This window comes from Solanum lycopersicum, chromosome 5, assembly GCF_036512215.1.
Source record: "Solanum lycopersicum chromosome 5, SLM_r2.1".
NCBI lineage: Eukaryota > Viridiplantae > Streptophyta > Magnoliopsida > Solanales > Solanaceae > Solanum > Solanum lycopersicum.
In genome coordinates, this window is record NC_090804.1 from 65725457 (window position 1) to 65738296 (window position 12840).

At 35.0% G+C, this 12840-nt stretch overlaps 3 protein-coding genes across 4 annotated transcripts; 1 reads left to right on the plus strand and 2 right to left on the minus strand.

Annotated features, from left to right (window-relative positions):
- The first annotated feature begins 313 nt into the window (after window positions 1-313).
- LOC101267710 (GCN5-related N-acetyltransferase 3, chloroplastic) lies at window positions 314-3276 on the plus strand. Its single transcript, XM_004239928.5, has 4 exons — window positions 314-856; window positions 1753-1811; window positions 2119-2175; window positions 2598-3276. Exons 1-4 carry the CDS (start codon window positions 398-400, stop codon window positions 2758-2760), a joined length of 738 nt encoding a protein of 245 aa, XP_004239976.1. The 5' UTR covers window positions 314-397; the 3' UTR covers window positions 2761-3276.
- Window positions 3277-3564: 288 nt separating this feature from the next.
- Window positions 3565-6296, minus strand: LOC101267408 (uncharacterized). 2 transcript variants are annotated; one of them, XM_004239927.5, is made up of 4 exons: window positions 6069-6296; window positions 5077-5152; window positions 4801-4927; window positions 3565-3976 (listed from the first exon to the last, which is right to left on the minus strand). In XM_004239927.5, the coding sequence occupies exons 1-4, from the start codon at window positions 6183-6185 to the stop codon at window positions 3772-3774; spliced, it is 525 nt and encodes a 174-aa protein (XP_004239975.1). In that variant the 5' UTR covers window positions 6186-6296; the 3' UTR covers window positions 3565-3771. The 2 variants fall into 2 exon arrangements, with proteins under 2 accessions (XP_004239975.1, XP_069153682.1); XM_069297581.1 differs by having other exon boundaries at window positions 5567-6295.
- Window positions 6297-9174: 2878 nt separating this feature from the next.
- Window positions 9175-11931, minus strand: LOC101267119 (transcription elongation factor TFIIS). The gene is made up of 3 exons (XM_004239926.5): window positions 11615-11931; window positions 11348-11525; window positions 9175-10353 (listed from the first exon to the last, which is right to left on the minus strand). Exons 2-3 carry the CDS (start codon window positions 11510-11512, stop codon window positions 9433-9435), a joined length of 1086 nt encoding a protein of 361 aa, XP_004239974.3. The 5' UTR covers window positions 11513-11525; window positions 11615-11931; the 3' UTR covers window positions 9175-9432.
- Between the last annotated feature and the right edge of the window lie 909 nt (window positions 11932-12840).

Below are 12840 nucleotides of genomic sequence, written 5' to 3' on the forward strand. Positions count from 1 at the left end.
TATTTCATAAATACTTTTAACATTTGATAGCTCAATCAATAATTTTTATAATGTAATTAATTATCAATTGATTGAAATTGTTAAACATTTTAAAAAATAATGTGTCACGTATGCATCAAGTGTCTATGAGACAATGAAAATGAGTTGATGCATTTAGTTGTATGTTAAAATCGATTTAAATTATCTACACATAAACTCTCAAAATTAAAATATTTACGGTGTTAATACAATAAGAAAGTGCTTAAAAAGAAAAAGAAAAAGGGAATTTTGGATAATGTTAAAAACTACAAGGGAGTAAAGTATTAGTTACCGAAATTTCAAGGGAGTTAGTTGAAATTATCCAAAAGCCAAAATAGATAAAGGGTAAAAAAGGAAGGAAAAAATAGCCCAAAAAAACATGGCAGTTGCCGCCGCCGTGAACGGCGGTTATCTTCCCTCCAAATTCCGCCGCTTCACTCAGCCAACAGTCTCTCAAATCAGGCCAACGCCGCCGCCACTATTCATCTCAACAAACCCTAACGACGTAAATCCAATTCACCTTAGAGACCTCTATACCGCATGCAACCATTCTTGTCACCGTTTTCCGAAACTGAACTCCGAAGGTAGAGTTGAGCCGGTAGATATCGACAAGCTCCGAAAAGCTTTACTTCATAGCTACGTTGTTGCTTCGGTGTTTACGAGACCCGAATTTGTACCTGATTTGGCTCCGGAGAATGTATCCGGGTCGGGTTTAACTGGTATTGGTGGAGATTGGATCGGAAAGGTAGTGCCTGTGACGCCGGGAAATGGAGAATTGGTTGGATTTGGACGTGCTGTTTCTGATTCCGGACTGACTGCTGCAATCTATGATGTTATGGTAAAATTAAAAGTTGATATACAAATGTGTTTTTTTTTAGAAAAAGAATTATCTTTAATATGATTGTGGGTGATGTATCCGGGCCATTTAGTTAACGGTAGAGGTATATGTAAGTCACTCTTGTATCCGTTCTAAATCACAAAGTTTCCAGTGTTGAGTGGTATATTAGGCCTTTTTCCATTCTTATATTAAGCAACACTTGGATATTAGTGAAAACCAAATCTCCGGAGTTCAAAGGGAGGGGGGGTGCTATAGTTTGATTGAACTTGTTCATAGGAGGACAACTATCAGTATTAGCTGACTGGTGATGAGGATTGAATAGGGGATTTCAATGAATTTGGATGTTGATATTATATATCTAGTACTGAAATTAGAGCATTTTTAGGAACGTCTGAAGGACGTGTGGCTAAGCCTCCATTATAGTTAGCTCTTTATCAATGCAATTAGATTGCTGAAGTACTGAGAGTTTTTTTTGGTTTGTGCTGTATTATGTTTAAATCTCTACTAATGGTAAGGTTGAAAAAGGGAAAAGGTAAAGTTTGGAGGGTGTGTGACATACATGCACGATGCAGCTTCTTTTTACCAATACTAACACCATATCCTTCTTGCGTATTCATTTTAAGAGTTAATGGCATCTGCATTACTCTTAAATTCTGTCGAACTTCTGTGCAGTATTGTACATGCTAAAGTTACCAATGAACTTTAAAAGAAGAAGAAAAAATAGGTTACTTCCCTTTTCAGTAAAGGATCTTCTGGCCATCTGGGGTGTTGAGGGAATGCATTAAGCAGTGAGGAAAATCTGGAATACAGTGCCAGCATGTTAACTTTAGTTCTGATATCATGGGATATTGATAATCTATGGAGTATTCATGTGATTGTGCTTCAGTAATTTGCAGGTCATCCCTTCACTACGAAGAAGAGGCATTGGCAGGAAGATAGTTCAAAGGATACTAAGGTATCTATGCTGTCTTGTTTTCATTATATTCTTATAGCCTATATCCCCTATAGGCACATATAGGCAGAGGCTAACCTATATAAGCTCTTCACATATAATGGTTTGAAATTTCATTTTGGAACGTTAACCCCCTCTCTTGCTCCCCATCCGAAAAAGGAAAAAACAATCTCTTTCTATATTCATTCTAACCATAGTTATTGAAGCTTCTTTTGCTATTTACAAGCTAGACTTTGTAGATGTATAATGCTTTCACGAGTTCTCTTTTTGATCGTCTTGCTCAAGTTCATGAAGCTCAATTTTCTGGCAGGATTCTTGTGAACAGAGACATATATGACATAGCAGCCCTCTGTTCTGATCTACAGAAGTGAGTTCATTACTTGTTTGCTACTTTTGTTAGTTTCTTCCCTTAAATTTATTGTGCTGAATAAAATGCTTTGCATTTGTTTCATCCAAGCAACCACAATAATGGACTAAGAGATATTTTTGTTGATCTAATCATTAGTTTTTTGGCATGCTTGATGTCTTTGTTGCATGAATATGTGTAAGCTAACAATTTTGGCATACAATGCGGACATCCTTGCAAAACTGATCCTTGAAACTTTTAAACTAAAACTATTTAGCTAAAGAGTGAATTGATTAAAATTCCTAATAGACATTCTTCCATGCTGGAGCCTTTTATCTGATAAATTGTCCTATATGTTCATGTCTGATCAAGAAAACTTCCCTGCTGTTATTTTGAAGGAGAAATTTCTATGCTTGTAATTGTTTTACCGTATACTTCCCTAGGCCATTTTTCGGAGCATGCGGATTTGGAGATGATGTACTGGTATCCACTACAATGATGTATACTAGGTCTGCTTCTACCCACTCAGAGGATGAGCAGATGGTAAAATGTGCTGGTAGAAAGCTTTTATTAGTTCCATCACTTAGAGGAAACCTTAAGATATAATCTCTATTTTTCATGATCAAGTAATGCCAATGAAATTTCTTCATGTAACTTCGACGAGACCTCACAACTGCAATTGTCGATGGAATTTTGTATATCAGTTTCATTTGGGCAGCTTTCTTGTCCTCCCTCGTTCTGTGTTATTATCATAAATATATCAATTCAAATATCTGAAGGAGAACATCGTAACGGCTGTGAAGGCAAAATACTAACATTGTCTTATCTACCCAAGATAGGCAAGCCAAAGTTGGACAGAAGAAAGAGTGGAGAGGCTAAAAGTTGGAAAAAGGTGATGCATACTGCTTATTGATAGTGCTGAACCATTTTTAAATCTGTCATTTTTCGGATGTTATCAGTGTGTGTACAGTAAAACCTCTGGTCTTATGTGTACTGTGGAGTATCATTGTAATAGCAGTACAAGCTTTGAAATGGACTCTACTTGTGTATGATTTCATGTACATACGCTTGTAAGCTTGTAAGATTACATTGGATATATTGTTGATTTCATGTTTGGACGCATTAGTGTTCTAAGGATGAAGTTTTATTCTATACGATGACATAGCCAATGCATGCAGAATTGCATATCTTGCATTTGCAAGACCCTATTGAGGAATCATTCAACAATAACCACAAATATTGTCAACTTTCTCCATCATGAGCAAGTGGATACAATACTTGACTATTGATGGGTCTTTCCTTTGTGCTAATGCACATTATATCACGACTTAATTTCAAACTGGAAAACGCGCAACCTTCACAGTCAAGATATGAATGAGAAGAAGTCTGTATGTTATCTTGAAGATGAAATTCACAAAAGGGCATAATAAATGGCTTGTTATAAAACAAACACTGCAAAACTTAAAAAGGAATTTACAAATTGCTTGGCATGTTAACTATATCAAAGTCACTTTAATTCATACAGATTCCAAAATTTAATTAGCCTAAGGACACAACAATGTTTTTACTCTTAGTTGCTTTATCCACAAAAAGAAGGTATAAGTTATAATGCCATGATCAAGAATCAGAATCAGAATCAGAATCTGAATCAGAATCAGAATCTGAATCAGATTCCGTCGCCATCTGAAAAGGATTTACTCTGTTTGTATTAGCTTCTAAAGGAGGAAGTCCATCATCATCACTTGAGTCTTCATCCTCTTCGATCTGTGACACTATATCTTGCTTTGAGCTCTCTACTGCTATGGATTTGAAAATCTCTGGCCTGCATAAGAAGGTTTACGGAGCAGTAAGCTATTTGAAAATGTTAAGTTCCCTTACTTCATGCTTTTCCTTTAATTTTCTGTATGGGGTGTTGCGGAGGGGAGAACAGTAAGCAGTAATACGACCTTCCAAAAGAACATATTGTCTCCAAAGACGACTCTTTTGCATATATCAAAACTAGGGACTGTCAAGTATGGTTCTACTCGTATCTTGACTCTTTCCCTGTGCGGAGGGGGAAAAAGAAATGTGCCAAAAACTTTTATGTGGCAATAATATACATCTAGGCTAGGTGCCGCGAAAGTCTTCATGCTGTAATCCAAATGGCAACTACTATAACAAAACGAACTGAATAATTGGTGAAAAAGAAGTTCAAAATCTCCCAAAATGATGGATGTGAAAATACATTCAAAATTAATCGACTCCTACAGCCCATATTTCAGTGGAAACACAAAAATCCAAGGAAGAAACACGACATTGCTTCAAATCAGCAAAATTGGGGGGTTTTCCCTGTCAGAACATCAATGATCAACAACAACATAAACAGTGTGATCGCACAAGTGAAGTTTGCGGAGGTTGGTGTATGCAGATCTTACCCCTATCTTTGTGGGGTAGAGAGGTTGTTTCCGATAAACACCGAGGACAAATCAATGATCAATCTTAAAATTTCACATGATTAGAAGGTGGGAGTAAACATAGGACCCCCAGAGCAGCTCTTTGAAGTCATTTTCAGAGGAGTAAGACCATTTCATTCTGATCTAAAGATATATATTAAACCAAAAAAAATGAAGGGTGATAGTAACATTTCCTTGAATATTAGGTTCTCACCATTCTGCAGACTTCTGAAGCACACGAACTTGTTCAAAATAGAGTACCTTCGTAACAACACATCCCACTTTTCTACCTGATTCAACAGCTTCCTCTCGCCCACTCTCATCAACCACAACAAAGTTGCCTATTCATTTAGTTGACAAAAAGAAAAAATAGTGAACTGAAAGAAAACCACTTTACATCCTTCTCACATAATCAATGACAAGATGAGCATTACCAAATCGACAACTAGATGAATAAATTCCCAAATTCTAGAGGATTATATGATCAAACCTCGTTTTATCCACATGCTCTTCTGGAATTTAGCTGGAAATATTGCTAATGAATTTTCACCTTTTGCATCCATTACCTTCACAATAAGAAAAAATGGAATTTTGAGAACAAGAAGCTCATAGATAAAAAATGAAATCTTAAACAGATATGAAAGAGTGAACAGGAACTCACAATAGAAAAAACTGAAATTTGGGACAATGGCTCAAACCCTAATAATAAAAATGCATTGTAAAGCAGATACTTAAGAAAGAACATGACTTTACAATAGCAAATATTGAATATTAAGACTGGAAAGCTCATACCCAGTGAGTTCTTAAACAGATACCAAAGAATGAACATGAACTTACAGTAGGATATATTGAAATTCTAAACCAGAAATCTCAAACCAAATCAAAACAGTGCACTGTAACACACATATTAAAGAAAGAACATGACATGAATTTACCAGAGGAAAAATTGAATCTTGAGACCAAAAAGCTCAACAACATACCCAGTGCAATCCCACAAGTACGGTCTACGGAGGTGGTGTATCCGCAGCCTCACTGCTTCCTTGTGAAGGCGGAGAGACTATTTCCAATAGACCCCCAGCTCGAGTAACAACAATATACCCCATGAAATCTCACAAGTGGGGTCTTCCTCGTAGAGCCTAAGCAGACTTACCACTACCTCACCTCAGCTCAAGTAAGCATATCCAAAATCAAGTATGTAAAGCAAGCTCAGAAAGCTCAAACCGAGTAAAAAAAATGAATTCTTAAACAGATACCAGAGAATTAACTCGAACATACAGTAGAATATGCTGAAATTCTAGACCAAAAATCTCAAACACAAATCAAAACAATGCACTGTAACAGAGACATTAAAGAAAGAACATGAATTTACAATAAGAAAAATTGAATTTTGAAACAGGAAAACTCATACCCAGATCACAAAAATGAATTATACAACAGATAATGAAAGAAAGAAGAAGTATTTACAGTAAAAAAAAATCATACTTGAATAAGATTGGAACCTCGAAGGTCGACAACTTGCATAATGCTTTGACCTTGTTCAAGGGTAAAATTGTCTTCCTCAATAGCCCTTTTCAAATTCTTCCTTCCTCCTCCTTTCATGGCTACCTTCAACTGAAATTTTCTCTTCTTAGCTTTCTTCTTCTTCTTCCCCAATTTGTAAGCACTCTGTAAACCCTAAAAACCCTTAAGCTTCAAATTGATTTCTTTTCACTAATTAGCTTGAGATTAATGTACTTATAAATTAGTAAATGACCAGAATACCCTCGAAGACTTTGATCCAATTGTTTATTTTTTTTAATTAACTGTGTGTTGTTCGGGTCAATTTTTGCACACCTTAACTATTTCACATATTAATTATCACTTCCATTGGAACCAGAAACAATTATTAATTGACTATATTCACATCTCAATTAGTTTTACGAAATATTTGTTATCTCTCACCAAAAGAGTTATGAGGAACTTTCGCATATAGCCACTCAAAATATCTTAACTACGCTCCATAGATTTAGTTTGCTAATTACGATTTGTAAGTACATGTTATAGGGAGGAGAGTGGCGAGCGAGACTGGAAAAGGGGGAAGAAGCGCGTGAGAGAGGGTAGAGAATGGGGTGAATTGTATACATATATTTATCGGTTAGATAATTGTATAGATTTAACTGATATACATATGTATTTGTATATCTCGCGAGCGAGATCGGGAGAGGGAGGAGAGAGGTGAGCAAGAGGGGCAATAATTTGAATAATTCACATCTCATTGTGTAATTATCGGGTAAGTTTGTATAATTCGTCGATTTTTTGTTTAATTGAGTAATACAAAGTATGAAACTATACAAATACGATAAAACTCAAAATAACAAATTGATTCAAACATAATTATATGAACATTACACAATTATGCAAATTACATTATATAAATTATATCATTCAAAATTTAAAAATTACACGTTTATACAAACTTTAAAAGTTATACAAAAAAAATAAAATTGAAGATATATGGTGATAAAACTGAAAATCCAAAGGAAATCATTGTCATACACAAATACAAATCATCGTATACGAAGACAAATCAAACGAAAAAATTGTTAGTTGCTAATTATACAAGTGTGGCGAATTATACAAACATGCCTAATTATAGAAACTCGAAGTCAACCCACGTAATTAATGGTTAATGTTAGTCGTGAGTGATAATTATATAAAACTATAGTTATGATGACTAACTAAGTAGTATAATCATTTCAAATGCCACCAATTTTGTATCATTTAATGTTTGAAATAGAGCACTATGATTGTTTTATCAGAGACTAGTATAATTGTAAATAAGAGAAATTTCGAACATTCATAATTTTTACTTTAGATGTTAGTTTCGGGTAGAGAAACACTCCATTTCACAACCCATACCTCATTTGAACTTATAAATACCTACAATTATCCATTTCAACGAATACACATAATTTATTAAATCATCACAAACACCCACAAAAATATTAGTAAAAAAACTACATGCAATCAATGTGTGCCTCTCTTGAAGGCAAACAATGTATACTACCATATCTTTTAGTACGTAATAAATTAAGTGAGCCACGGCGTATAAAAACTGTAGGTCAATGAGTTTTTTATCAAATGCCACCGATTTTGTATTATTTAATGTTTGAAGTAACACATTATGTCATTTTACCAAAGACTAGTGTGGTCGTAAATAAGAGAAACTTCGATCGTCATAATTTTGACTTTAGATATTAGTTTCGAATATAAAAAAAATTCTATTTCACGGTTCATACCTCATTTGAACCTATAAATACTTATAATTACTCATTCGAAGTAATACACATAATTTATTAAATCATCACAAACACCCCAAAAAGAATTGGTCAAAAAACTATATGTAATCGATGTTTGCCTCTCTTGAAGGCAAACAATGTCTACTAACATATCTTTTAGTACGTAATGAATTAGGTGAGTCATGACATATGCAATTGTAAGTTAACGAGTTTTCTTTCAAATGCCACCGGTTTTGTATCATTTAATGTTTGAAGTAAAACATTATGACCATTTCACCAGAGACTAGTGTAGTTGGAAATATGAGAAACTTCGAACGTTCATAATTTTTGTTTTAGATGGTAGTTTCGAAAATAGAGAAACCCTATTTTACAGTTCATATCTCATTTGACCTTATAAATACCTATAATTACCTTTCGAACTAACATACATAATTTATTATAACATCAGAAACAGTCACAAAAAATTTTGGTCAAAAAACTACATGTATTCAATGCGTGTCTTTTTTGAAGTCAAACAATGTATATTATCATATCTTTCAGTACGTAATGAATTAGGTGTGTCATGACATACAAAATTGTAGGTCAATGAGTTTTCTTTCAAATGCCATAGATTTTATATCATTTATTATTTGAAGTAAAACATTTTGACCATTTTACCAGAGACTAGCGTAGTTGTGTGTACATAAGAGAAATTTTGAATGTTCATAATTTTGACTTTAGATGTTAGTTTCGGATGTAGAAAAACTCTATTTCATGGTCCATGCCTCATTTGAACTTGTAAATACCTATAACTATCCACTTGAACTAACAGACATAACTTATTAAATCATCAAAAACACCCACAAAATTTTTTTGTCAAAAAACTACATGTAATCAGTGGTGCCTCTCTTGAATACAAACTTTATATACTATCATTTCTTTTTAATACGTAATAAATTAGGTGAGTCACGACAACCGTATAATTTTCTCAATAGTTTATAGGGCATAGGTTTTTTTAAGTGATTGGATGCTTACTTTAGCCTGACTAAATTGTATCAAATTTTTTTCACTTCCTTTTTATGTTTAATTTTTATCCTCAAACTCAAAGATGATAATCTCAATTTTTGTTCATGCTCCTGATTTTATTAAAAATTAACGTATTATTAATGTTATCTGTAACTATGACCTAATTTAGCATGCCATAAATTTAGAGGAGACACAAGCTGGGTAAATTTTCATCTAATTTGCATAAAATTTCAGAGAAATTTTACCTTATTCTTGTGCCTAAATGGGATAACTATGCAAGAAATTTAAGTGATATAACAATAATATACCAAATGAAAATAGTTGCTCAGAACCGCATCTAATAATTTTATTGTTTCTTTCAAATACATTGCATTTTCTGTAGAGCAAATTCCTATCCTAGAAATGAGAAAAATACAATGTCATAACATCTAGCAACAGTACAATAAGTTTGGCGGATATTGACATCACCTTCATGAAGAAAAATGAAACAATTTACTAGGGACTATGTCATGGTTAAGAGAGGGTACCTATGAAGCTCACTAAATGGACATACTAGCTCGAATTTAGCAGAACTTCCAGCGATTTTGGCAGTTCACACATGTCACGTATGTGGTCATGGGTTCATCTGCACTCCGCGTTTGCATCTGATAGTAGGTGCATTGACTCTTCTTACACCTACCACACTTGAACTTATCAGTACTAGCCTGTACAGGAGCTCCGCGTTCACTATTGAATAACGCTTTTTCCTTGATTTTCTCGTTCTGCTTTTGCCGTTCTTCGCTTGCCATATCTTCTGGCGTCAGATCAGTAATAGTACTAGGAGGGAACTTCCCCAGAAGAACTTTTCTCCGGAAATCTTGATTGTTTTGATCCTTAATATTGAACATCATAGACCTGTACTTAAACTTCTGGGCACCATTAGATCTACCCCACTTCTCAAACATGGCAGTCTCTACCTGAACAGCAACTCTATACGGATCACATGCATTTACCTCATCCCTCAATTCCTCGTCAACTTCACCTGAGACTTTGCATAAAGCCTCTGCAAGGAGTTCCCGAACTTTGTCCCGCACAGAATCTTTGCAATAAATTAGAGCGCCCAACTTTGGCGGAGCAGCACCTACCACATTAGAGCTACTCTTTTCAGTCTTCAGAACAATAACACGTTCAACCTTTTTCTCAGCGAAGGCACTTTCTGTGTTTACTACTTCCTCAATTTTTGAAGTCATCCTTTCGACCTTAACATCATCAACCCTAGACACCTTTTCAACCTTCACCGACTCTGCTCTCTGAGATTTAGTGGCTCCATTGGCAGTAGCACCAGCAGATTCATCTTTTACAGATTCCCCATTCACTCCATTGCTGTTCTTACTTTTCAGTGTTTCTCTTACGATTATATTCTTCCAGTTCTGAACCACATCAGATGCCAAAGCCTGGATCTTCTCCCTTGGATGTTTTGTCAATTGTCGAAGACGCTTACCCACCTGAAACATGTTTCCTTTATGTCAAACACAGAAAAGTGATCATATGCTTCTCACTAACATCAAGTGATAGGTTGTCACGGTGAACAATAAGCCTGACCAAAAACATAAAAATTGTACAAAGATCATGTAATGTTTATCAACAGACGTCTATAAATCCTTCCGAGGAATGGAACCTCTCTTCAGATGGAGGAGCATATTTTCTATACCAACTTGAACCCCTCCCAAACAAAAAACAAACAATTAAGGAGAAAGTTGACACAGACAACAAAGCATAATTGGAAAATGATGCAGACAAACATACCTGAAAAATATCTCTTTCCCTGTATGGTCATTGAGGGGATTATTTTTATCAGATTTGCTGGGTGAAAAATTCTTGAAAATTTTCCGATTCAGTTTCAAAATTGATTTTTTTTTAAAAAAAAAGGTGCAATTTTTTTTAGATTCTTTGAGAAACAAGCAATCTTCCAACCAAAAGCTACAGAACACATCTCCTCAAACATTAAACATCAAAATTGGAGACATCTAACACTAATTTTTATAATGGTGGTATACAACCAACTTGCACGCAGATCAACTAATCTACTTCTGCTACCTTCCACTCCTATCAGCAGAGGTCCTAGCAACTCTATTCACCGGGTTGACAGCACCTCCATTAAATCTACATCCGCTACCTCTCAACTCAAACCAGCAGAGTTCTGGTAACGCTAATTCACCAAAACTTGGATGAAACCACCTAGTGTTTTTGCTTCCTCTATGATTTCCACTTAATCTCCCATAAACCCTTCCAACTTAATCATCACACGACATCTTTCGTAGGCATTTATCAGTTCAGTTTTTTCCGAAGTTCAAAAATTTACAACAGCAATCCTTCTATAATCCAGAATCGTTCAATATATACACGATAAACAGAACCTTGTGTATCCGAAATTACTTATCACATTCTAGGTCAAAAATCAAAACCAAAAATAAATGCTAAGGAAGAATGTAGCATTACCTGTGTAGATACGAGAACTTGATAATTGACAGGAAACTTCTTAAGCTGCTTCAAAACGTCAAGACACCTACTCTCCTCCGGCGATGAATCCGCACCGCCGTCTACCGCAGCTTCATCCGCGGTTCGTTTTACCTTCTCGAACAGCTCAACTAGTTCCTTCTCCATACTTCTATCTCCACTATACAATCAACCAAAAATTCAACAACAATAAAATTAGTAAAATTCCAAAAAAAATATACAAAGTAACAGGTTGAGAATTTCACGTACAACTCGATAAATGTGAAGCCGGAATTGAACCCGCCGCCGCGAAATTTCACGGCCGACTGAAACCCTAGCTTTGATTACAGTAAAAAATAAATTGAAGAGGAGAGGAGATAAAAGAGATTGTTGGCGGCACGTATGAGTGATCGGACGGCTGTAAAAGTAGATTGATGTATGATCTGACGGTGTAGGATTGACGGGTGTTTTACCAATTTGGGAAAAAAATCTTAGTAAATAAAATAGTGAGAAGTATTCCTATTTTCTAAGGAATTGAGAAAACAATAGGTCTTGATGATGAGAGCTAGAGCCGTCGAACTCAATCTTTTAATTAAGTGGGGTAAAGTCTAATTTTATTGGCCCACTTAGAAACGAGGTTTTTTAGCTCAATCTTACTTGGCTCGTGGTCTTGTAGACCCAACCTGCAAGCTTCTAAAGTCAGCCCATGGGCTGTGAATATTTAAAAATATTATATGTATATATTAGGATTTTACTGTAAATATTTTATCAATAAATATGTTAAAAACATAAAAAAAAATAAAGTCTTTTAAATTAGCTTATTTTTTGTGGGAGGAATGGTTGAATGATGAACATTTTTTTTGCTAAATATTACATTGACTATTATGTATTTTCATACGCATTCACTGAAGTGTGAGATTCATAAATGTATTTTTGTAAGTATTCGTTGAAGTTTGTGATTCATAAATGAAAATTTGTATGTATTGTTGTCTAGTTCACAGACGTCAACATTTGATTCTCTTAGATACTCATTCTAAGAGAGTAATATTATTCATTTTTTTATTGAAGAATCAATCCGTCCCAACACGTGGCCCGCTTAGGGCTAGGTTGGACCGCCTATTAAATTGACCCTTTAACTAAAGGGTCAGCCCGCCCCCAACCCCTTTAACTCTTTAGCCCGTTAGGGTTGGATTGGACCAGTCCATTTTGACAGCTCTAATGAGAACTCTTTTTTTGTGTGTGTGTTATTTCAATTAACATACGTTACTATTATTATTTTGAATAACCAGATTTCGACTGATGATAGATTTGTAAGTTTCTTTCCGTTGTTCCATCTGATCGACATCTCTCGACTATTTTATTGAACAAATGAATTATGATCGAGTAGAGCTTTTCCAGTTCTTTTGATGACGATCTGATTGGTCTGCATCTAGACTATTTTATTGAATAACTTGTCTTTCGATTAATAAGCCTCTAGTTTCATTATGTCGTCCCGG

What these genes read in the sequence shown, in the direction of transcription:
- LOC101267408 (XM_004239927.5), bottom strand. Translation starts at nt 6,185, where the DNA reads ATGAAAGGAGGAGGAAGGAAGAATTTGAAAAGGGCTATTGAGGAAGAC. An exon ending in GAGCATGTGGATAAAACGAG is followed by an intron (nt 4,928 to 5,076) that starts GTTTGATCATAT and finishes CTAAATGAATAG; the next exon opens with GCAACTTTGTTGTGGTTGAT. An exon ending in CTTCAGAAGTCTGCAGAATG is followed by an intron (nt 3,977 to 4,800) that starts GTGAGAACCTAA and finishes CTTCTTATGCAG; the next exon opens with GCCAGAGATTTTCAAATCCA.
- LOC101267710 (XM_004239928.5), top strand. Translation starts at nt 398, where the DNA reads ATGGCAGTTGCCGCCGCCGTGAACGGCGGTTATCTTCCCTCCAAATTC. An exon ending in CTGCAATCTATGATGTTATG is followed by an intron (nt 857 to 1,752) that starts GTAAAATTAAAA and finishes AGTAATTTGCAG; the next exon opens with GTCATCCCTTCACTACGAAG. An exon ending in CTCTGTTCTGATCTACAGAA is followed by an intron (nt 2,176 to 2,597) that starts GTGAGTTCATTA and finishes ATACTTCCCTAG; the next exon opens with GCCATTTTTCGGAGCATGCG.
- LOC101267119 (XM_004239926.5), bottom strand. Translation starts at nt 11,512, where the DNA reads ATGGAGAAGGAACTAGTTGAGCTGTTCGAGAAGGTAAAACGAACCGCG. An exon ending in AAGTTCTCGTATCTACACAG is followed by an intron (nt 10,354 to 11,347) that starts GTAATGCTACAT and finishes AACATGTTTCAG; the next exon opens with GTGGGTAAGCGTCTTCGACA.